This window comes from Brachyistius frenatus, unplaced genomic scaffold (genome assembly GCF_029030835.1).
Source record: "Brachyistius frenatus isolate BFR_SWC_R1_liver_20210118 unplaced genomic scaffold, ASM2903083v1 Contig_175, whole genome shotgun sequence".
NCBI lineage: Eukaryota > Metazoa > Chordata > Actinopteri > Embiotocidae > Brachyistius > Brachyistius frenatus.
The window spans coordinates 118,047-143,511 of NW_027210774.1; the positions used below are offsets into that span (position 1 = coordinate 118,047).

The 25,465-nt window shown below is 41.3% G+C and overlaps 1 protein-coding gene across 8 annotated transcripts in view; it reads right to left on the bottom strand.

The window, feature by feature from the left end:
• The window catches only part of myt1lb (myelin transcription factor 1-like, b), a 100,704-nt gene that overhangs the window by 52,042 nt on the left and 23,197 nt on the right, over positions 1 to 25,465 (bottom strand). For 5 of the 8 annotated variants that reach the window (XR_011311793.1, XM_069717446.1, XM_069717447.1 and 2 more), the window contains exons 2-4: positions 16,553 to 16,666; positions 11,119 to 11,164; positions 8,696 to 8,729 (exon numbers count right to left, since the gene is read on the bottom strand). Coding sequence is in view for 4 of the 8 variants with exons in the window: in XM_069717446.1 (XP_069573547.1) it covers positions 8,696 to 8,729; positions 11,119 to 11,164 (80 nt within the window). In the remaining 4 variants the exon portion in view is untranslated. Of the gene's footprint in view, positions 1 to 8,179; positions 8,246 to 8,695; positions 8,730 to 11,118; positions 11,168 to 16,552; positions 16,667 to 25,465 lie in introns of those variants that run through there. The other 3 variants (XM_069717451.1, XM_069717449.1, XM_069717452.1) reach the window with 2 other exon arrangements.

Below are 25,465 nucleotides of genomic sequence, written 5' to 3' on the forward strand. Positions count from 1 at the left end.
ATTATAAGACAGACTGATCTTGCTCGTTCTATCATTGAAGGGAACGGTGAGTAATAAGGATATGGGAGAGCACCATGGGCAAGCAAGTGTTCACATGTGGGAGAGACAAAGGGAATGAAAGAAGGAGAGAGTGTATATGTATATATATATATATATATATGAATGTATATGTGTTTGTATGTGCGTGTTGTGTGAACAGCCAGAGCAGGGATTTACAGAAATGCTTGTCACGTTCCACAATTACAGTATGTTGAATAAATACATTGATTTGATCATTTCATGTTCGGCAAAGTTTCTGCTCTGACACTGGCAATTAAAGATGATACACCTCTCTCATTCGGGCAGTCGACGGCGGACGACAACGTTACGTCTTCTGTACGGAAGCAGAAATCTGACAGGGGAAAAATAAAGGGCTTTAGCAGTTATCCGCCTTACTTATCTGTTCTCAACACTTCAGACGTAAAACACACTTGGACTGACAATGAAATCTGTGTGTTCAAGGGGAAATTGTGCAAATGTGGATTTGGTTTCCTTTCAATTTTTTGATCAATGCAAATCAATTGATCAAAACTCATTTGAATTGTTTGAATTGTTTACCTCTGCCTGTCAGCCAGCCAGGCAATGAGACTTACATCTTAAAAGAAACTTGGCAGTGATAGCTTTTCTGTACTTTGTAATTTTCCCGAAAATTTCTTCTAAATACATGCAGTCAAATTAACAAGCATCTTATTCCCGTTACCCAGACATCTATAATTTTTCCACAATGAGGAAATCAGTTCTATTTTTGGATGTGATACTGTAAGAAGTACACTTTCTCAACTGCACAACACCCAACAATATCTGCACAAATCTTGGCCTTTGTTTGAAATCAGGGGAATTCTTCACTGTGCATTAACGCCATAATTAGCAGGAGCCTGCGCTGTCCTAGTTATGTAAGACGGCTCTTTTTGTCTTTTGAAATTGGATTACCGCAGGAGGAACCATTTATTTCCAGAAATGGGGGGGTTGGGGACAATTTTTTATCCCAGTGCCTCTACCATACAGTCTCTGGCACAAAGCTATCCTTCCCTATTGAGCTCATGTGAAGTACTTATACACCCCAATAAACATGATTAGCATGGCAGACTGTAAATATGCAAATGAGAGACGAGATGCAGAGGGAATGTTTATGCTGTGAGCTTTCTGTCTAGCACAAACTCCCCGCCCTGCCCATCGTATGAAAACCGTGATGAGGTTTATTGACATGGGGTCTCTGTTAAAGCCACCTTTGCTCTTTTTCTTTCATAAAAGAAATCCATCCATGTAATTGGAGCTTTGAACGCGAAGGGATGCCTTTGCCGTCAATGTCTTTGTTGCTTTCATTGCACACAGATGAAGGCAGCTGCAATGACACATGGCCACATGCTGGAAGCACTTTCTCTAAACAGCTTCCTCCCACATGACAGTGAACCTGGACCTCAACCTAAGTGATGTGGGGAGTCCATGTTCTCTTTGCTGCACTATGCATTGCAGTACTTCAAGACTCTGACTTTTAGTATGCAGTATAAAGTCTATCATCTCTCTATATAATGCGAGTAATCCCTATGTATGCGTGCGCGTTTGTTTTCCCTTTGCATAGCTCGAGAACCGTTCTCCCCATCTGTTTCAAACTCGCCGGGTGTATTGCCAGGGACCCAGGGTTGTGTCCAGTTTAGTGCGATTTGGACCCGAGACACGTTCGATATTAATACATTTTCATTAAAATGCTACATCCATCGTTTTAGATGGCAAAACGATTGCAAACCTGACAACCCAGCTTTGCGAGCGCAGCCACAGAAGCGGCTATAATCCCCTTCTCTACTGAGTGCACCCGCTGGGCCGGGCTCGAATCTGCTCGCGTTTTGCGAGAGTTTCATTGTCCGTGGATGCTATGTGGGACCTGTTACTATTTTCGAATGACCACATCGAGGTTACGCGCGAGCTCAGCTAATATGAAAAGGTGACAACACTGCAGACAATGAGCTTCCATTTACATTATTATGACAAGTAAAAGTACATACTGTCAGCTTTTTACTATTCAATGATGTATTTAGGTTAATATTATGCTGCATTATTGTATATCTTTCATTTTACTGCTGTAGATGTTTAAGGTTGTAATCATTTTATTTTAATAACTACATGCTTAGATAGTTTAATCTATACAGCAGTACCATATAAGATCATCATATATTGATATAGGTTCTGTCCCGTGAGAACCATGTACATAAGTAAATGTACTTAGCTAAATTCCACCACTGGCTATTTTAAAAATAAAATCATATTTTCACAGGTACGTGACGTGAAATATTTGATTACCTGCAGGCTAAAAGTACATATTTTCACCCAGTTATTTTACTTGTCCATGATGCTCTTTTGGCCTGAGATATATCACATACCTGCAGTGAAACCTCTCCATCTCCCCTTAAAATGATAAAATTACATAAAATACATTTTTTTTTAGTACAATTAGAGGTATCTCGTGAGAAATTTTTCAGAACTGACCACGTTTTTTTCCTAACAGTTATTTGTGAAATTTTGACTTCTGTGTGGTCATTATGAATGTATTTTTTTTTACTTTTGCAAAATGCAGGAGTGGGTTGATTTCCTTTCATTTTGTATTCACAATTAGAAATCACAAGCCTTACTTAAAAATATTGTGATAATGTTTTCAACATGGTTGAAAAGCGTGGTGAAGCGTGACTTCACCAACGTCCACAGCGTGGTGTTCTCAATAACGCTACACAGCAATGCAACAAGCCAGACAATCATACTGCCAAACAGCCTTTGTTGAACAGGCAATTCACTAGTCATACTATAATTCAAGGGAACTCTCATGGCTGTTTTTCACCAATTTCGTCTGCGCCGCCTGCCGTCTCTGACACGGCCACTGAAGCTGATTGGCGCCAATTCAAGTCAATACTTCATATCCCACTGGTCACACCATGGTGAGTGTCTGCAGCGTCCCGGAAGTGGGTTGACACTCTGTGGCGCTATAGATAGGTGGAGAATTGATTTTTGATGGAAGCCTCACGGGAGATCATGAAAAGCTGAACAGCGCAGATCAGCCAGGCCAAGTAATTTCATTACTTTTGAGCTGTCAAGGGTTTACAAATTCATCAACAACTGTACATTTCTTTTACTAAAGGCAAACTGAAGTTGGATTGGTTCTTCACAACTGACATACTGCTACTTCATTGCGTCCATGCAATTCACATCCGATTTAAATGGACAAGAGTGAGCTTAATTTTTTTTATACGAGTAACTAAATCGGAAGATTGCATTCAAATAAATCTTGTTTTGATTCTTTATGTAAATGGGATTAAATACATAGGACATCCACCAATCCTGTCTGCGGGATGTTGAATAGGTCTGTTCAAGTGCGCTCTGCACACTGAAGCCATGAAAATGCCCCCGCGCTGCACTTAGAGCTGGTTTGCAAGGTGCAAGTTCACGTCACAGTTAACACCAAAATTGCACTGCACTGGCGCATCTTCAAGGACACCCCCCTGTTGCGCCATTCTGACCATATTGGCACAGCTGGGTTCACGTTGATCCACGAAAATTGCAACTCTGCGCGAGCATGGATAAAAGCCCTTTGCGCTGTGCAAAAAAACCAAAAAAACAATGTGCCTGGATCTGTGCTGCGCCTGCATTATGCCGGGTACGAAAATATGGCCCTTTAACCTGGTCTCTACAACACTTCCAGAAGGTTCGACATTCTTCTGTATTTTTCATGTCTTACATTTTAAATTGATTTTGAAGCTGCTGGCAGAGGTTTCTGCTTTCAGAGTCAAGCTGAAGCTTGTTTCAGTTCCCGACTTATTGGAGGTTAACCCATAAATGGGCATATTTCTTGAGCTACAAATGACTGTTTCTTTCTGTAGTGGCACCAACAGATGGTGAAAACGTGGGTCCTATTTTTGTACCTGGCGCAGCGCAGATCCGGCCACGTTGGCTTTTTTTTTATGCAGCGCAAGGTGACATAGATTTTACAATTAAACACCTGTCTTTACCTTGATGACTTTTACCTCTTAGCGTTTACCTTTCAGAGTTACTGCCTCATTATATTTGCTGCATATGAGCACACTTGAGTTTGCATTCCCATAGTTCCAGTCGCAAGAATTTGCTCTCAGTCAACTACAGTAGTCAACAATTCTAAGCCCATGTTCTGAATATGAGTACAGGCTTACATGAAAGAAAGGAATGTACATTTAAACACGCTAACCTACACACAGCACTATACACACACATAAGAACCAGCCCAGGTTGCTCTATGCAAAGCAAGAGTGTTCGCACCGAAGACTATAAGCTCTCCGGGGGAAAGATGCCATGGAGCAGCATTATCGACATTATAGACGCCTCAGCCTGGAGATAGGCTTCACATCGATCCTCTGATTAATTACTATCTGCAGGCAGCAGCACAGTGAGGGAGACAGAGCGAGGACAGGAGGAAGGGAGAGAGGAAAAGTGAGAGGAGGTGAGAATGATAGAAAATGGGGAAAGTGGAAAAAGAGTGAAAAAGAGGGAAATGAAGGAGAGAGAGGGAAGGGAGAGTGCACCTTGTACTATCTATGAATATCAGCTAAAGGCTACACAGTAATCTTCCAGGTGGAATATTATTTATTGATATATAGGAAGGCAGGAACCCTTATCTTAGCTGCAACCACCCCCTAACACAGCCAAGGACAAAATGAAATTCACACTACAGGGGTGGAAACAACTTGCAAAGACAAGTAGAGGACACCGAAATACCAAACCCTGAATTCCCAAACAGTGTGTACTCATATATATATATATATATATGTGTGTGTGTGTGTGTGTGTGTGTGTGTGTGTGTGTGTGTGTGTGTGTGTGTGTGTGTGTGTGTGTGTGCATGGGTGCCTTAACTTTCAGAACTGGAACCGTGGACAAGCTAATGAGAGACTAACATTAATGAACTCCAGTTATATCCTTTGGCCTACACTCCTCATCCTCCCAAGAGACTGTGTTGCACCTTGTGCAGCATGAGTCCATAAAGCTGTTACAACACCAGGCACCTTAGTTTTCAAGCCTAGGCAAGGCAAAACGTGACAGTGACACAGTATCTTCCAGTGAACTAATATCATTTGTCCTGGTAGGTTAAAAGTTAACTTTAAAACCTACAGCTAGAACTTTTGATGGTATCTGAGACTTGACATGTAGGCTGGTGGAGGGAGGTGGCAAGTGGTGATATATATATATATACATATACAGTGGGTACGGAAAGAATTCAGACCCCTTTAAATTTTTCACTCTTTGTTTCATTGCAGCCATTTGCTAAAATCAAAAAAGTTCATTTTATTTCTCATTAATGTACACTCAGCACCCCATCTTGACAGAAAAAAACAGAAATGTAGAAATTTGTGCAAATTTATTAAAAAAGAAAAACTGAAATATCACATGGTCATAAGTATTCAGACCCTTTGCTCAGTATTGAGTAGAAGCACCCTTTTGAGCGAGTACAGCCATGAGTCTTCTTGGGAATGATGCAACAAGCTTTTCACACCTGGATTTGGGGATCCTCTGCCATTCTTCCTTGCAGATCCTCTCCAGTTCCGTCAGGTTGGATGGTGAACGTTGGTGGACAGCCATTTTCAGGTCTCTCCAGAGATGCTCAACTGGGTTTAGGTCAGGGCTCTGGCTGGGCCGGTCAAGAATGGTCACAGAGTTGTTCCTGAAGCCACTCCTTTGTTATTTTAGCTGTGTGCTCAGGGTCATTGTCTTGTTGGAAGGTGAACCTTCGGCCCAGTCTGAGGTCCAGAGCACTCTGGAAGAGGTTTTCTTCCAGGATAACTCTGTACTTGGCCGCATTCATCTTTCCTTCAATTGCAACCAGTCGTCCTGTCCCTGCAGCTGAAAAACACCCCCATAGCATGATGCTGCCACCACCATGTTTCACTGTTGGGATTGTATTGGGCAGGTGATGAGCAGTGCCTGGTTTTCTCCACACATACTGCTTAGAATTAACGCCAAAAAGTTCAATCTTGGTCTCATCAGACCAGAGAATCTTATTTCTCATAGTCTGGGAGTCCTTCATGTGTTTTTTGGCAAACTCTATGCGGGCTTTCATATGTCTTGCACTGAGGAGAGGCTTCCGTCGGGCCACTCTGCCATAAAGCCCCGACTGGTGGAGGGCTGCAGTGATAGTTGACTTTGTGGAACTTTCTCCCATCTCCCTACTGCATCTCTGGAGCTCAGCCACAGTGATCTTTGGGTTCTTCTTTCACCTCTCTCACCAAGGCTCTTCTCCCACGATTGCTCAGTTTGGCTGGACGGCCAGGTCTAGGAAGAGTTCTGGTCGTCCCAAACTTCTTCCATTTAAGGATTATGGAGGCCACTGTGCTCTTAGGAACCTTGAGTGCTACAGAAATTATTTTGTAACCTTGGCCAGATCTGTGCCTTGCCACAATTCTGTCTCTCAGCTCCTTGGACAGTTCCTTCGACCTCATGATTCTCATTTGCTCTGACATGCACTGTGAGCTGTAAGGTCTTATATAGACAGGTGTGTGCCTTTCCTAATCAAGTCCAATCAGTTTAATTAAACACAGTTGGACTCTAATGAAGGAGTAGAACCATCTCAAGGAGGATCAGAAGAAATGGACAGCATGTGAGTTAAATATGAGTGTCACAGCAAAGGGTCTGAATACTTATGACCATGTGATATTTCAGTTTTTCTTTTTTAATAAATTTGCACAAATTTCTACATTTCTGTTTTTTTCTGTCAAGATGGGGTGCTGAGTGTACATTAATGAGAAATAAAATGAACTTTTTTGATTTTAGCAAATGGCTGCAATGAAACAAAGAGTGAACAATTTAAAGGGGTCTGAAAACTTTCCGTACCCACTGTATATATAAAAAAAAAAAGCATTCAAAAAACATCCCACATGAGTAAGCTGGAGCCATATCCACAACCTAAACTGGATTTTCAGAGTTGACTGGGTAAAACTCAAAACTCAACTGTCTCAAAGACTGGGTAAAACGAAAATCGTAAGGCCATTTTCCACTGGTTCCGTGTCCGACGCGGCTGCTGGAGTGAATCGCCGTCATTAAAGTCAATGCTTCACATCCCACCGGCTGCACCGCAATCCGTCTCACCAGCGTCCCAGAAGCGGCTCGCCGCGCTGCTCCGCTGAAGATAGGCAGCGGGTCTATTTCTGACGGAAGTCGCTCGGAGGCCGCAGCAGTCTGAACAGAGCAGATCGGCAGGGCAGGAACTTTGGTCGAGAAAACACCAAAAATATACCTCCGGGACAATTTTCAAAATAAAACACCCATGCGCAAACGCCTGGTCATAATAAAATATTTGACTACATCACCGCCTACCCCCGCAGTCTCAATTTGGACCGGAAATGCATTCTCCCCCTGATACAGACACGTTATGTCAAGTAGTTACACAATAAATTGAAAAATGACTAAAACACAGCAGGCTGACAACAATGAGAACCACAAAACGGACAAAAAAGAAACCGTTTAACAACGTTTACCCACGATAGAAGCACAGAAATCAAAGAAACGGCCGAATGAGGAAGAAAGACAAAACAAGGCAAACAAGGCACTCCGCGTCCGACATGCCGCCGGTGGAATATGAAGCCACACAGAGGACGGAACAAAGTCGCGTCGCACACGCGTCGCGTGTTCAGTGGAATATGCGGGTTAGAATGCGGTATATCTTGTAAATACACCTTTCTATCAAGTGTTATCTTATTCACAACATCTAAATAATAACGTACTGGTGTATTTTAAAATGCATTTTACGTAACAGTTTTCATCACACGTTTGCATTTAAAAAAAACAAAAAATACTAACAGCTCTGAAATAAATACTGAGGAAACTTTTCCAGTGACAAAGGAAATATTTAAATGTGCAATAAAGTTGGATTCTACCTCCCACCCACTCAACTCACCCAACAGAACTTTAGGGCTGTAGGCGTAGAGAGAGAGAAAAATCTGTGCTGCATGGGTAATAAATTGATAATCGACTATCATGTTGAATTTCATCAAATGCATGAGACAAAAACAGAATTATTTAGCTCATCTATTTGGATCATTAACAGTGGAGAGACCTTCTTATTTAATATTTCACGTGGAGAAATTGTATTAACTAGAGGGGAAAAAAAAGAATTTGGTGCTTGCATTTTCTGTACCGCTGTTATCGTCTTTTGTGAGACTGAAGATGTCCAAAGAGAGGCAGACCAAGTGAGAAATTCACACTAGGAGGCAGGAATAAAGAGAAAAAAACAGTACAATTATGTGAAGTATCTCTCTGTGGCTGGAGAAACAGAAAAATACAGAGGAACAGACAGAAGAACAGAAATAAGAGGTGTCATCAAAGCAGACATTAGGGACAGCTTGTTGATATGAAGGCAGCTTTCAAACAGGAAAGGAAAGGTTGGTAATAAAGTGACAGCTAATCCAGGTTTGACTGTCTCTACCTTGACACTTGGATAACAAGAGGCCAATTGTGTGCATATGTGTGTCTGTGTGTATTAGTGTGAATGTGTTTGTAACTCTGGCTATTTTCCGCCCATCTGTGAATTGTGTGTGTGTGTGTGTGTGTGTGTGTGTGTGTGTGTGTGTGTGTGTGTGTGTGTGTGTGTGTGTGTGTGTGTGTGTGTGTGTGTGTGTGTGTCAGTGCAGTGCACTTTTTCAATCTCACTGACCTGAAAAACTCTGTTAATGCTGGATCCACAGGCACTGAGAGAAAGAGACAGAGAGAGAGAGAGAGAGAGAGAGAGAGAGAGAGAGAGAGAGAGAGAGAGAGAGAGAGAGAGAGAGAGAGAAAGAGAGAGAGAGAGAGTCATTATGAAACACGACTAACTTGAGCAGCTAAGTCCACAGGCTCTTTGGAGAACACATAAAAATGAACCTGCTGAATAGTTGATCATTGTGAGTTATGATCTGTGAAGGTTGACCATGTTATAAATTACCACTATTATAACACCTTAAGTTAGTAAAATGTAGTAATTTGTTTGAGAACAACCCAACTGAAAAACAAAAGTTAGAAAATGTATCCTTGACTTATCGTTATCCTGTTTCTCATTTTGCACAATTAAAAAGGGAAAATCATTCATTTAAAGACTCATTGGTCTACACTGTATATCTGTGAATGAATGCTTGTATGTACAGCATATATGGAGGGCTGATGTATATTTGTATATTAATGTGTTCATTTATTAGTAACATGTGATGAGAAGACTGTCTGTAGAAATCAAATAAAAATATCTAATAAATAGGTCAGTTTGCTGTGCATATTCTAGGTTTGGACATTATTACAACAAACAAAGTCTTTATTTAATTTAATTGTATTGCATTTTAATTTATTCAGATTCATAATGAAAATATTATTTGATTCTTATTCTTGTTGTTGTTTTTTGCATCAACTGATTGCATATTGTATTTCAATGTTTTTCTTCAGTGGTTTGCTATCACATTTGTTTCTATGTTATATGTCCTTTTATTTTGGTGAGCTTTCCATTGCTGTGGACAATAAACGTCATTTTGTCAGTTCAATTCAATTCAATTCAATTCAATTCAATTCAATTCAATTCAATTCAATTCAATTCAATCCACTGCAGTCCCGTCCAGTCCAATTATGTAAAAAAAAAACAACACAAAATCCATGTAGACATCAGTTTAAAATAGACGATCAAATATCAGTAGCGTTATCCTCCAAGGGATTAAATGACAAAATGTTGATATTGAGCTCATGGGCTGAATAGTTAACACAGAGCAGACGTACACTAGGTGTAGTAAACCTGGCTGGCTTGTTTAGGTGATCAGTAAAATAAACTCCAAAATCTCAGGAAAATACACAGAGGCAGTGGGGAGATACAATGAGCTTCATGAAAGAAGTAAAAGTTACAGGACTGCAAAGTAAAATCCACTACAAGGCCTAATAACCGGCATACGCTCTTATTCTTTCCAACATGGTAATTGCCCAAAAAACGTACAATAAACAGAATGTTTACTAATGTGTGAATATGCACAGCAGAGCGCTAACACAGAAACAGGCTGTGTGTGACATCACCCCTATTACCTCAACAGATCACCATATTTATTGTTTGCTATTTTATCTGAATCATGAATGTAAAATGTATGAACATAAAATGTCTGTGGCATGCACGCTATACAGTCACATCATGCAGTGTGTCACATTTGATACGTTTCCTAATGTGTTTAAAGACATTTCAGGAGTCTGAATTTGCTGTTCACTATAAACTTCTCACGTGAAGGGAAATAGTAAATGAGCGAAAGATGCCATGAAGAGGAATTTAAGTGACAGTTCTGAACCGGCACATCTTTGGTGTCCTCTGTTGCGGACAAGCAGAGGACACCTGTACACCCGGTCACACGAGCTGACAAAGTGCTCGATCCACATAATGTGAGGACAAAGGCCACCTCCCTTTCCCTTGTTTGGTCAAAGATGTTAGATACTTTTTTTTTTTTTAAAGTAGAATTGATCAAAAATGTATCAAGAGGATCCTTTGAGGGTTACCTCATCTCAGATGTTTCAGACCTCTGAGAGTGGACGGAGCAACTGGGCAGGGACTTACATGGTGGCTTGTGAACCTGTTCAGTGTTTGATGTAGTTTGTATGTGACTTAGTTCGGAGGGGGGAATTACCGTAAGACTTTCCTTAGAGGAAAATGTTCAAAACAAAAAAAAAGATGTCGAGAAAAAAGTATCATTTATTTGTCGAACAAAAACGGAAAGTTACCCTTTTGTTTTTGAAAAACTAAGGTTCCATAATTTGTTTGTATTTTGTAATATGTGTTGTTTTGTAGGATTAGATGTCACCGGTACATATTTCATTTTGAACTAAGCTCTTAAAATGTGGATTTTGTGATTTCTGTTCCTGCAAGATACCAAAAAAAAAAAAAAAAAAACAACGACAAAAAAAAAGATATAGGAGAAAGCAGTGAGAAAAGGCAACTCGAGTGTGACAGTCTGGGATTTGTGCAGTAGCGTGTGTACACTGTATCTGTGCGCTCGTGTCTGTGCATGTGTGTTTGTGTTGGGGGAGTGAAGGTCACCCTGAATGGCAGCGCCGCCCGTGTGTATGTGCGTGTATCCGTGCAGATACCTTTGGAGCGTGTGCGATGGCGCTTATCGTCTGCATCCACCTCCATCTGCAGAGAAGGCACAAACAAGCTGTTAAACACACAACAGACAGCATCGCCAAATTATATTTAATTTGGATACATGTTTTTCAGGTTCAGAGTAATCCCCCCCCCCCCCGCTCCCCATTGTCAAACATTTCAATTCACACCTGATGTTAGACATCTCATGCAGAAGACTGACAGCATTTGCGTCTGTGATTAAAGTAATAAAAGGCGAAGGAACATTTAGATCTTGAATTGTTGCAGAGTAAACGGGACAAATAAAATCTGTCTGCCAACATATCAGCTCTGCTGAATTTACATCAATGCGTTTATGCAAAATTTCACTTGGATATCTCTTCAGTCATAATTCATATTTAGTGTATCATAACCAGAGTTGCATTTACTCAAAATTGCTCAATACAACTACTCTATAAAATCTAGACTAAAAGGTCGATGAACTGATTCCTAAATCTGACTACAATGTCTCCTTTTTTAAATCCATACCAAAACTATTTGGGGAAATATTTGATTAATAATTAAACAGTTAATATATTTGATAAAGTTACTGTTTTCATTTTGAAATGAGGCAGTTCACAATTTTTGTGTTCCTTATTTATCAGTCTCTCGATCCCATCTGTCCATCTCACCCATCAGTTCAGGAAATCAAGCAGCCATTCATAAATGTGTGACCATCCGCTCAGTAACTGCACAGGTTTACAGAACATATAACACACCCCAACAGCAACGATTGAATACAGCTTTCTCTTCTGTATTCAACCCTTTCAAGCTATTCATATGCCAGAGTAAGCATTATCCTGCCTTCTGCGTCTCTTTCATGTACAGTATGTCAGACCTACATATCCCTGTGGAGGTAGCTTTATCTCATCGACAACACATCATAAATTGTTGAGGAGTCTGAACACCTCTGAATGTTGTTTTGTTACTTCCATGTGTCCCTAAATATTCATGCTTGCTGGGGTTGGATGATGGGGGGGGGGGGGGTCGCAGTTCCGTCTGTATGTCTCTTTTTATTAAACATGATTTATTAACATCGTACTTACTTTACTGTGGAGCCCCTCAGCCCTAATGGCGTGTTTCTTTATGAATGCCCATAAATGTTTCAACGGGAGAGAAATAAAATGATGAAAAGCAAGGATACCTTGTAAATCTTATTAGGTGTAGTGAGGGGGGATCGACCTGAAGTATTTTGGTGAGGCTGAGGGTATGTTTGTGGATGTGTAAGGACGTGGAAGAAAGACTGATATACCTAACGTATATATTACATGAAAGGTAACTGGGGTTTCCATGGCAATGAAAAAGACATCATTCCTTAGGAAAAAAAAAAAAGAAAAAAGAAAGAAAGAGAAAGGGAAGATATACCAAATTCAATCGGTCTAGTTCTCTCCCCTTTCAGGCGCACATGCAGACTGTGTGTGTGTGTGTGTGTGTGTGTGTGTGTGTGTGTGTGTGTGTGTGTGTGTGTGTGTGTGTGCGCGCGCGCGCGCGTGCGCGCAGCCCTAAATGTTTCCGAAGTAGTCATGTGAGCAAAGTGGAGTTAGCCCCATCTCACTGAGCGGACTCAACATTGTTCGGTTTTATCAAAGCTTCTCTGGAACAATCTGCACAATGAGCAGCGATAGTAGTGATAGTATCCCTGCGACACGTGAAATGCACTTCAAAGCAGAGACGAAGTCATGTTGCATACCTAGATTTTCTTCCAGCACTACAGCTCTTTTATGTCCACACAATAGGGCGCAGACATTAAAGCGTCCTGCCCTAAGTGTCTTCGTCGCTTGATGCAAGAGCCGACTCCTCGCACAAGGCCGCTCTCGTATCGTTAAAAAAAAACACAATCGATCCAATTTCAGACTAATTTTTAAAATGCACAACTTTGAGACGTTTCCGTTTTTGCTATTTGAATCTGTTGCTGCCACTTTTGCTCTGAAATACACAGATCACTCGTCAGTCGAACAGTGTGGGTGGTGCTGTGATTATTTTTCCCATTAGTTTTAAAGTTTGGGTTTTCTGTAGGTGGTGCTCTTTTCTTTGTCTGTTTAGCCACGGAAGGCACCGTTTCTGTTCTTCCTCGTTTTCTCTCAACAAATGTCTTTTCCTGCTGTTAGAAATGCAAAACGTCTTCAGTAGCATGACGACAGCATTTGCTTCAAGCTCAGAAAATAAAACTGCAAAAACGCATAAAACAAGCTTTATTGTGCACTTGGAATTGTTCATTGAAAATGCCACTGATAATTACATTACAATAGATACGGTATACGAAAAGAATGTCTTTGAAGGACCTGTAGAGTCAGTTTCAACGTTGGAAAATACTGGCTACTGGTTTTTATATGAAAATAAATGAAATGTGAAAAACAACCCACTTTCAGAATATTCCCTTGTTAAAAGAAAAATATCAGCTGTGACGTAAAATATGAGATTGATTTGTTTAAATCCATGTGTGTTGAAGTGCACGTACGCACGCACGCACGCACACACACACACACACACACACACACACACACACACACTCACGCAGACGAGCAGTGCCTATCTGAGGCTGTCAGGCTCTCTCTGAGGGCCGTGGTTCTAAGCGAAGCCCGCATCAGTGCTGAATACAACGTCAACAACAAGTGATTCCAGCAGCTGAATAAAACAGCAGCAACAATAACGGTAGCGACAATATAAGTCTCGCCGCCTTCGCTTCCTTCCCTCGTGGTTCCTCGTGAGAGTTGGACCCAGGAAGCATGCGTGCCTCTGTGGCTTGCCATATGTTGGAGAGTGCTTCATATTCTGTCTGGCTTTTTCTCTCTCTCAGCGCCCCATGGGAAAATGCCACGGCTGTAATGAAGGTTAGCCTGCTTATTGAGGATTAGGGGGAGGCCTACTCCTCTGTCTGTGTCTCAATTAGACCCTGGATCAGTGGCATTATAGGCCCAGATGAATAACCAGAGTCAGGTTGATCCCGGCTCCAAAAGTTTAGGTCGGCTAGTTAAGCAAACACGGATAATAAAGCAGACCATGGAGAAAATTCAGCATATTTACCCACAACCAGCTCCTTTAACGGAATTACTGATTGTGCTATAAAATTAATAGTATTTTTTCCAGCGAAAAAAAAAACCCAGAAAGGGATGTCTATGAATTTTTGAAAGCTTAATTGTTGTTTTTTTGTTGTTTTTTTGTCAGTGAACAGTTGATAGTTTCGCCCAGACATTCAATTTTTCACGAGATAGAGATAATATAGAATATATTGTATATTTTTCAATTCGTAATGATTTTTTTAACTTTAATTTTTCTAAAGATTTTAAAATTGTATTATATAACAGCGGTTTTGCTGTAAGACATTGTTTATTCAAAACCAAGCCCCAAAGTATTTTATTCAGCATTTTAAGAACGATTTTAATAGAAAATTGCCGTTCTTTGAAAATACATGCATTTTGTGAATGAGGTGTAGAATGCAGCTCGACTCTTTATTCAGCTCTCGTTTTGGAAACAGAAGCTGTCCAAATGCCATCTGTGTTTGTATTGATCATAGTCTAGATCAATATGAAAACAAAATGTAAATTGTCTTCCCTGGAAATTTTAAGTGGCTTTGTCTATTATTAGTGTGCATTCATTGTTTATTCAGGATGCTGGAATGCCATCAGACAAGGCAAATTGTATAAAGAAACAAAAGGTTCTTACTGTTTGATAGAGGCAAATCAGCATATTACTGGTAATATGAAACATGATAAGAAATTCAGAGATTATTGTAATATGTATTTAGACATAAAACAAGCATTCTGTACGTGTGAGTGTGTTTATTTGGAGGCGGTGATGGTGTGTGTGTGTGTGTGTGTGTGTGTGTGTGTGTGTGTGTGTGTGTGTGTGTGTGTGTGGGTGGGGGGTGGGGGTGGGGTGGGGGGGCTCAGACATCTGTCACAACAATTCACATTGTTATCAGTTTCCCTTTGTTTTCACCTTGAAGTTTTGGGAGAATGCGTTTCAGGCATATGGCGCCCAACCCCACCCTCTGCCACACACACATGCACACACACACACACACACACACACACACACACACACACACGCACACACAGATACACACTTTCACATCGGTATTCTGTTCAGTGAAGCAATATGGAGCCACCAAAACTGCGTTGGCATTATCGAATTTCACTGCAAATAGGTATTTACGCCATGCATCATCTAGTGACAGTAAACACGGGTGCCAAACCGATGCTAAGTGCATCTGAATTAGTGTGAAGGGCTGTGGAGATAGCATCTGAGTGGGCGCTGAGTGAGAGCTGGAGTGAGAAGAGAGAGCGAGAGTGATAGAGACAGACGGACAGACAGACTAAAATCCTTCCTAGCTCATACAGAAAATGGGTTTTAACGGGGACAGCTGCTCTGTAGGGCCCTAAAATGGTTAGAGTGAGAAGAGCTGTGATCTGAATGCAATAAGACAATTTATCAGCTGGTCCGGTGATAACAGACAACTGTTACAGTACAGGTTTGAACTGAGATGTGTAACACTAATGATTTTGATACAGCTTAAGTCGATCTAACGCTATTTCGCTCATGAAATCTTGATTCTACTCAGAATTGTTGCCCACAATGCATCGAAAAAAAATTCACAGAACACATTAAATTGCTATTAGAAACAAGCTGTGACTGGAGCCTTTAAAAACAGGTTTATTTCAAGCTCATGCTTGAATATGTTTTTTTCTCAAATTGAAATCATCCATGAAAATACAAATACCCTGATCGTATTTAACACATTACAAATATTGATTTCCACCTATTGCCAAAACAAGCAGGCAACTAGAAACTTGTAAACTTTTCATCTGAGCTTCTTGTACCAAAAACGTTTTAACAAAACTCAACTGCATATTTCAAATTTGGCGCATTTGAAACTTTTGTGAAGTGGAAACTCAACTGTCATTTCAACAATACACTTGTAGATTAAATCATTTGTGTATATACTTACACATTCTGCATTTTATTTTTGAAAATTCTGGTTGAATAAACCTGTAAAAGGTGTGATTGACAAATCACCGCTTTCCCTTTTGTCAATTGACTGGTCGACTACTTTCATCTTTTTAATTTTCTTTAGGACTGGATATCATGAGTGATTAGGACTATACCATTATGCCAGTAATATGTTCCTTTCTTTTTGTTAAATTCATTTCACGTATGTATGTAATGTATAATTTTGATATTGATTCAGTCATGTTTTGCTATGTTTCTGTTTATATTTTTAAAATTATTAAATCATTGTGAAGAAAAAAAAAAACACTCACAAGAAATGGGATAAATTAGACATCTAATTAAAAATCATGAAAATCAGCCTCAGAACCAGAAAAATATGAACATGATAGAAGAAACACCCTTTTGAATTGGATATGGTGTGATGTGCAGACAGCATGTACCAAAGTCTACCTGAAATGGTTTGGGCTTGAGACAGCTCTTTGGTCCAGACCTCTGCTTCCACCGTGACCTACTGACGTTCAGCTGGAGAGGAACGGCTCACCACTTCTCCTCCAAATTCATTTTCTACACAAAGGGAGGAAGAAAACGGGGAACATACATCATTAAAATCATTTCCAGAACAATCATATTCACACACAGCCATGACAGGATCTGAATTCTCCTCCTCTCCTTTGACTCCAGGCTCATGAATAGTCATATAGCATCAGCTATGCAGCACACAGCAAAGCGAACGATGATTTCCGCCGTAACGACGGCCGCTTGTCGTGTGTGATAGGCTTGGCAACATGGGGTAATTAGCTAGATCTATCATCTGCAGCAGGAAGTAGGGACAAATATAGCTAATGATCCGTGCCTGCCTCCATGATTTCTCTCCTCAGCTCTCCATCCTTCGCTGAGCCGGAGGAGCCCAGAAAGAGGAGGGAGAGAGTCGGAAAGTGGCAGAGGAGTGAGTGAGGGGGTCGAAGTCCCACTCCGTCAAAAAAAATAAATAACCTGAGACACGGAAAAGAGATAGAGACAGAAGGGATGGAGGAGTGAGGGAGCGTGTGCACTAAAACACTGCCTGTGCACGCTTGCCTGTCATTGTTTTTCTCCATCCGGTGCTGCTAATTTAGAGAGCGTATGGGAGCGAACAGATGAGGTGTTGATAGTGTATAGGGACCATCACAAAGAATGAAGGCCCCCATAGGGAGCACACCAGACAGCCCATAACGCGCACACACACACACACACACACACACACACACACACACACACACACACACACACACACCGCAGTTGTTCCCTACCTATCTCAGAGCAGCTTCAATCAAAACAATAGCTGTTCCCTCGGGACAAACACAACCATAGGCACACAGTGAGTGCTCAATGTGCCTGGTGTGTGTTATGTAAAAGGAGCGGTGGTGCTTCCGTGCATAAGCGGACTTTACTTTGAACCAGCGGGGGTCCCTTTTCTACTCTTAATTTTACGCATACGCAAAACACACACACGTCCGCTTTCACTTTTTTTTTTTTTTGGTATACTTCCTTTGTAGTGTGAATAAATACGCAGGGAAACAGTGCGAGTAGGTTGTAAGGGGATAGCGCAAACAACTTTGAAAATGGTTATTAACGGGAAACCCTAATGACAAACAATGGGACAATCATACAGTATTTTCATTTTATGACCACGGCCCAGTCTTTTCTTTTATGAAAACTGCATCAAAGGCTGGTTTGTATCAGAGTGCAGCCACTGGGGCACCTTAAACGCATTTTCTTCCAGAAAGTATTGGAATAAATCAAATTCAAAGTGAATTTGGTCATTGGTGGCTGCTGCCCTGTGTATGTAAAAATGTATAACTTCATATAAAATAGTGGCTCGGAAGGTAAAAGGAACACTTTCTAGATGTCTTTACTGAATTTGACGAAATACAACGAGGGTGGTCTGAATGATGTCACATGGTTTTATGTCCTTCTACCTCTTAAGGTGCCAGAGACCCCTAAGCGCAAACACACACACACACACACACACACACACATCGCTGGCCGCTTGGTCTTTATAATCAGAGTGTAAGTGATGGGTCTGTCCTCTGATGAAGGTCTTCATGTGGAGGCTGATGACAAATCACAGCTCTCTGACTCTTCATCAGGACACAGCCCACATTCCCTTGTATGTGTGTCTATGTCTGTGTGTGCGTCAGAAAAAAGAAAAAAAAAAGAGGGGAGGTGAGAAACGCAGGAAAGAGTGAGAGAAAGACAAACGGAAAAAGACAAATGGCAAGAGTGTAACCAGACAACAGAAAAATATTCAACAACAGTCATTACAAGAAGGCTTTGTAAGTGTGTGTGTTTATGGTATTTCAGTTATGCAGTGGATCTACTGCGATGTACCCGTCTGCAAGTTTCAGCACCAAGGACAGTGACAGACCTTACAATTTACAGTGGCATTAAAGCTTGGCATTGAAAACAAAACAAAAAAGGAAAAATTAGCATTGAAACTCATGTTGGAAAAAGTTGTGTTGCTACTGAAAAAACGTTGACTGAAAATAAAAACAGCCAAGAATGGAAGATTAACATTTAAAAATGTTAATCTTACAATGGTAGTATTTTATTCAAATTTGATACTCTTGTGTTTTTTTTAATGTCAGTGTTCAGATTTCTCTTCACGTCTCTCTTTTTTCTTTTTTAAATTTATTTTTTTAACACCACATGTTTTTCAGTTTCAGTTTTCTGCCACTGTTTTGGCATTTAGGGAGGAGCGGTTTAAGGGGGAGGAGCAAGGACCACGGTATGTACACAAAGTTTGCATTAAATTTGCATACTAAGGAAGAGCATCAGTCTTCCTGAACCTGAAGGCTGCTCAGAAGCCAGACATGGCTGTGAGCGATGGTCTTACACAATCACATACACACATTTATAGACACATATGTGCACAGACTATCCTTAAACTACGATCAAGGACTATTAGACTTCCTCTCAAACCAGAATCCGACACGTGTGAATTTGTTTGTGTGTGTGTGTGTGTGTGTGTGTGTGTGTGTGTGTGTGTGTGTGTGTGTGTGCGCGTGTGTGTGTGTGGAGGGGTTACTCAGTCTATTCCTTGAAGTAAATGAGGGGACTATGCCTGCCCTTTTCAGTACTCCTACCTATCTAAGCCAAGGTATACACTGTAAATAGCACAGAAAGACTGGCTGCGCACACACACACACACACACACACACACACACACACACACACAGTAATGAAACCCTATTGTATGGTTATACACTGCAGTATGGGAAGTGGGCTGTGAGTTCCGCTAACATTTTCTATGACACATCCTACACATGATAGGCATTTCCCACAAACACACAAGTATAGAAAAAGAAAATCACACCCATCGTATACAGACACAAACACACACACACACACATATGGCACATGAGGACAAGGGGGCACACACAAATGAGCACATATTACAAGAGCGACACATGCTTTATTCATAGGATGTGTATGCACACACACACACACACACACGCACAACAATCTCTTTCTCCCAGGCTCTGAGAGTGACTGGGGCTGCCTGACCTACATTCTAGCAGATATGTATACAGGCAGAGAGGAGATGAAATCTTTCTCCCTATTGCTCTCCCACTCTCTGTTCCATATCCTGTGTTCTTTTCAGTGCCTGTCCATTGCCTCTTGCGCGCACACACACACACACACACACACACACACACACACACACACACACACACACAATTGTCAGAGTGTAACGACATGGATCCCAGACTTAGGTGACAATAGGGTCGCTGTTTGCTCTTTATTACTCTGTTGCATATGAAAACTCTTTACATGTATAAATAAGATATTTAAATCCTCAAACAAGTAATGCATGTCAAGCAAAAAAAAAAAAATTCAAAACAAAAAAACAAGAGTTTAAAAGAGAGAAGGTGAGAAAGGGGAGTGATGGTGTGACAGTAGGAAATAACTTGGGGATGAGAACTGAAATTAATGCGTGCCTAACTACAAATATGTATTTATTGGAGATGGGTTCAGCTTGATAATGAAGCCAGCTGGCACATTCTCTCTTTTACTATTCACAATGCTCTGTTGAAATCAATGGCTCCCCTGGACAGCAATGATAAAAGACAACAGCACGCGTATTATTTCTAACTTAGAGGCACCATTTTGAGCCCAAACCCTTATGTCTGCTAATATAGTGGGGGTGGTCTTTATTTGTTCAGCTGTGCAGAGGGCAGATTCACGGCCATGATTTATATTTACTTTTTAAACAAATTTTGTAGTTGTTGTTGTCATTATTTTAGGCAGCAGTCCATTCAGCGTGTCTGTGCAGGAGCTCTCCCCGAGTCCAGACAGCACAGAGGTTAGTAATTCAAAAAGGTTCTCAGTATAAAAAAGAGCTGATCCACTATATCCCTTAACTAAACCACCAAAACCCTCTAAATCCCAGCGAGGCATTACACTGACCACACTGTCAAAACAGTGATAGAGCACAAACCAGCCAAATAAATCCTCTGACCCCGAAAGTAGACAACCTCGATATTACAGGATGTTTTTTTTCCAGCCTTTTAGCAAGGCTCCAGAGGTGGTCAGCATTTATTCTGTAGCATGTATTTAATAACCTGTTTGACTAAGTGGTACTTTTTGGAGTAGTTGTAATGATTCTTACAGAAGGATGATTACATTTCTCACGTTCAGATAGACTGATTGTGTTGCTGTTTTATTCATTACATCCATGCACATTCAGTTAAAAGGCACATCCCCGCTGCTGCTCTGTTTTGCTGCTGCAGCCACACCTCCTCATTAACTGCTTCACGGCAGAATAATGGCTTGAGCTACAGCCAGAGGTTCAGATATAGAAAAAAAAAAACGTATTTTTCTTCGGATGGAAATGCCCTTCAAACAGAGCTTAAATGTCGAGTTGTAAGTAGATCAAAACAGAGTTACTCAGGGTGTTTACATCAGCAGCCAGTTGGTTGATTTAGTTTGAACTTTGTCATTGTGATTGCTCAAGCTAAAATTAACAAACCAGGAACAGTGCTGAATTCTTTTTTTTCTGCTTCAATTTGCATTTTGGCCAAACCTGTTACAACTTATTGCAACTTCTGTTTTCATCTTTTGATGCACACTGCCCCCCCCCCCCCCCAAAAAAAAAAAGAAAACATGTTTCTTATACACAATAAAGAAAAAGGAGGAACTGACACCTCAAATACTTTTTTCTGAGTATCACAAAACCCAAAACGAAAGCAACATTTGATTAATTGATTCGGTCCGATAAGATTTGGAAGATTCAGAAGAGCCGTATTTTATTTCATCCCATTCATGTGTGTAAGGAGACAGGATTTCAGTCAGCTTGGCCTGTCGAAGTCTTGGCTATGCATTAACTACTGGTGTGTTCAGACCAAAAGCAAAGTGAATTATTTCAACGCAACGATGCGAAAGTCCGCGAATTCGCGCTGAGCGATGCAAAAGGATGAAAATTTGCATCCGTGCAAGTTTTAAATATTTAACTTGAGCGTCCGTCCTCGCCCGAGTAACCCGAGGTGAAAATTGTCTTCGGGGTTTGGTGTGAACACAATAAGACAACTTGACCTAAGAAGGACCCTGATACACAAGCACGATGTGCCCAAAAAACACGGGAGCGTGAAAAAGCCTACAGAAACCTATGCACCAGTGAGCAACCTGCATCAGAATGAACACATTATCCAGTTCCCCCGAATACATCCATGGAACGAACTGGCAAGATGTGGACGCATGAGAGCCGAGAGCCTCTGATTGGCTGGAAGTTAAAGCAGTGTGCTTCACTGTCGTGAAAAATGGAATAACAAAATAAAAAAGGTCAAAACAAAAATGTCTATTTGTACTTCAAATATATAATAATATATATGAGATATTTACCACCCGTAAATAGTAACAGCCTATAAAATAGTTAAGGTAAAAGTACATCTGCTTGAGAATTTATATCGTGCTAAACTATAGCATGATTTAAGAGCTCAGAGAAAACACACTCCTAAAAATGGAGCGAATGGACTGAGCTGGCCCGTTTCCATTTCATGGCACTACTATAACCACTTTCGACTGTCATCCATCCATCCTTTTTTTTTTTTTTGTCTACCCACTAATCTTATTCAAGGCTGCAGGGCTGGAGCCAGCTCACACTGGGCACATAAGCAGACAAACACAAAGTGAACCACAAAGTCACTATTATCAAATCAACAAATATATTTTAACTTTTGGGTCCTCTCTTGTTACACCAGCTTAAAAACAAAACAAAAACAGAATCTCTTCCTGAAAATATCTTTGGACACAGCAGTGTTGTCTGAGACACTGAGGTTCAGGGGTGAGAGAAGCTGTCCGGTAGTGAAGTGGACTGGCTCTTTATGACTTTCCTGCTCTTATCAAAGAGGAAAAGTGAGCCAAGGTAAAAGCAGTTTTCTGACCCACTTTTCTCTTCAAGGACATGAGAGATGGAACTGACCGTGTGCGTGACCTGCTGGGCTTCACTCAGCTCACAAACATAAACACAAACACACACACACAGCTGCATGGCGTCCGGGGCAAGCAGTCTGGATGAGCCGACTCAAGAAGGGAAAAAAATAAATAAATATATCAAAAGCACACGGGAGCACATGCAGTGCACTCATTATTAGCTTAGGACAGGACACACACACACACACACACACACACACACACACACACACACACACACACACACACACACACACACACACACACACACACACACACACAGAGCTAAAAGCGCACTCCCCTATCCTCTTTCTCAAGGGAGGTGCCTCCTCTATAAGGGCAGAGAGTGGGGGAAATAACATCGGGCGAACAGCCGCCGCAATTACCCACAGTGGGGTAATCACCAGCACAATGCACTATGGGTTGGCTGCCTGGGAGAGAGAGTGAAATACTCAGGTGAGGAAATAAGCCAGACTGCAATCAGCCCAGCAGGAAGAGGAAGCGAGAGAGCGAGAGAGACAGAGAGAGCGATGCGGGGAAAGAGAGAGAGAGAGGAGAGCAAAGTGCCATTCCTTTAATTTCCAAGGGAGAGCCAAGGCCTTAATTACTTGATGAGTCTCCTTCTCTCTCTTTCACTCCTCTCTGCTCTGTGGTTGTAAAAAGGTGTGTGTGTGCGTGTGTGTGTGTGTGTGTGCGTGTGTGTGCGTGTGTGTGTGTGTGTGTGTGTGTGTGTGTGTGTGTGTGTGTGTGTGTGTGTGTGTGTGTGTGTGTGTGTGTGTGTATGTGAGAGACAGACAGGGAGACTGAGTGTGTATATGCGGCCCATTATCAGACTGGGAAGACTCCAATCACCTCTCAGCACAGATAGCAAGTGAAGAGAACAACATTGCAGTGAAGGAAAGCGAGAGAGAGAGAGAGAGAGAGAGAGAGAGAGAGAGAGAGAGAGAGAGAGAGAGAGAGGGGGAGAGGGAGAGGTGATTTACGCCTTTAGAAGTGTTAACACCATCTCTCATCCCCAGCAGCTATAGAACACCAAGGTCGAGGAGTAAGGCATCCAAGACTTGAAATAGCCACAGGAAGACACAGGGCTGTACCGGCACCTCCGCCTATAGAAAGTGACACTATTCACGCTCGCTGTTATTTACGATGCCACAAGGAAAACGTTCAGGATTCTTTCTAAACTGTTTTAGGGACCTGCAGGGACAGTGTTTTGATGTGAATGGCAATTAAAGAGAGTGAAGATGAAAAAATAGTTGTGTCAAAACGAGGGCTCTGTACCAAACTTTGATACTTTTTTTTTTGGTGTCATTTCGGTACGAAATTCCGATGCCTTCGCTGCATCCACACCATCACGTTTTCCTTTTACAAAGCATCATTTTTTTTGCTCTGTTTACACAGCAGTAAATCTCATCGGTGTCAGTGAACCACTACAGTGTTGCCATTATTGATAACGACAACTATGTAGCTTACATCTTACATTAAAACAGCTCATTTAATTCTGTTCAAACTAATTGTTGGCCGCACAAAGGGTACGAGCCGCGTACGCTGCAGTGCGGGAGGCTTCCCTCTGTGCAGCAAGCATCTACTGATGGCATGTGAGCCGTTCACTAGACGTCGGTAAATTGTTAGCCCGGCTCTGCCAGAGTGTTGGACCCCGTTTACATTTTTCTGTGCTGTGATTATCGTCTGGAAGGGCTGTTCACGTTAATGTTTGCTCAGCCACTCTGAAGGGCAGACCAATCAGAGTTTCAGATCGTTTCAGTGCATACAAATGATCTAAAGGCTGCTCCAATAGTTTTAAAATTCACTTGAGGCCCAGTAGGATGCAACGACTGCAGAAGATTTCCTATAGAGCGCGCCCAGACACATGTATTCACACAGCGGCCTTGGGTCTGGCAACATCACGGTATTAAATTGTAGTGTCAAGCAGTACCTTGCGTGAGAGACGTTTAGGGGACATCAGTTGATTGTACCGCAAGTAACCTTCTAAAATCCATGAAAACTAAACATTTGTGCTGTCATGTGTAATATAATAAAAACTTTTGAGTGACACCCTGTCAAAGTCCTGATGTTTGTCCTGATGGACAAGCTGCATACTGGCATCACTGTTAACAACCTAAACCATGTCTTTGGCCTCTCTATGCTGCAATTTTTATTTCTTGTAATCCGCCAACATACATGCTGTTATTGGGCTTCAATTCAGATGGGATGAAACGCTATCAAACCCCGCACCTACTGGCAAAGCTACAAAAGAATTAAACAGGCTCGACACTGTCTGTGGGTAGCAGTCTGACCTGTTCATGGCAACTTCCCAAGTCCATCTCATGTTTAATGTTTTCTTCAGCTATCAATTTTAAGAAGCAGTTTCTTAATAATGTTTGTCCTTGTGTCTTGGGCATAATGATTGCTTAATGTTAAAAATGTGATGCATTTCATCAAAACACAAAACATTTACTCTACAACTGACGACACTGATCAATAATGACATCCCCGAATGCTGCACTTGTCCCCAGAAATTTCAATATAAGCAGATTTGACTGTTTTGCAGGCAAATGATATTAGATTCTGGGACTTTGGTTGGTGAACTGATACCACTGCATGTGGCTGTCTGTGAAAGGCTGAAGGCTTATTTACAAAGAAAACATACATGATCTTTCCTATAGATGTAGTTTGCGAGATCTAAGCAGTAAAATGGGTAGCGAGGCATCCTTGAAGGTTAGCTGTCTTTTATCACTTCAGAAGGGAGAGTTTAACCCAAAGCTGCGCTAAACTGACACCGTGTTGGAGAGCTTTGCCCTCGCTAATGAAATAGCTCCTTTTGTGTTGCTGATGGCATTTTCCATCATTTAGTCATTGTGGTGTTGTCATTCTCGTTAGTCATATCAAATCTCCCTTATGAACCGATAAGGACAC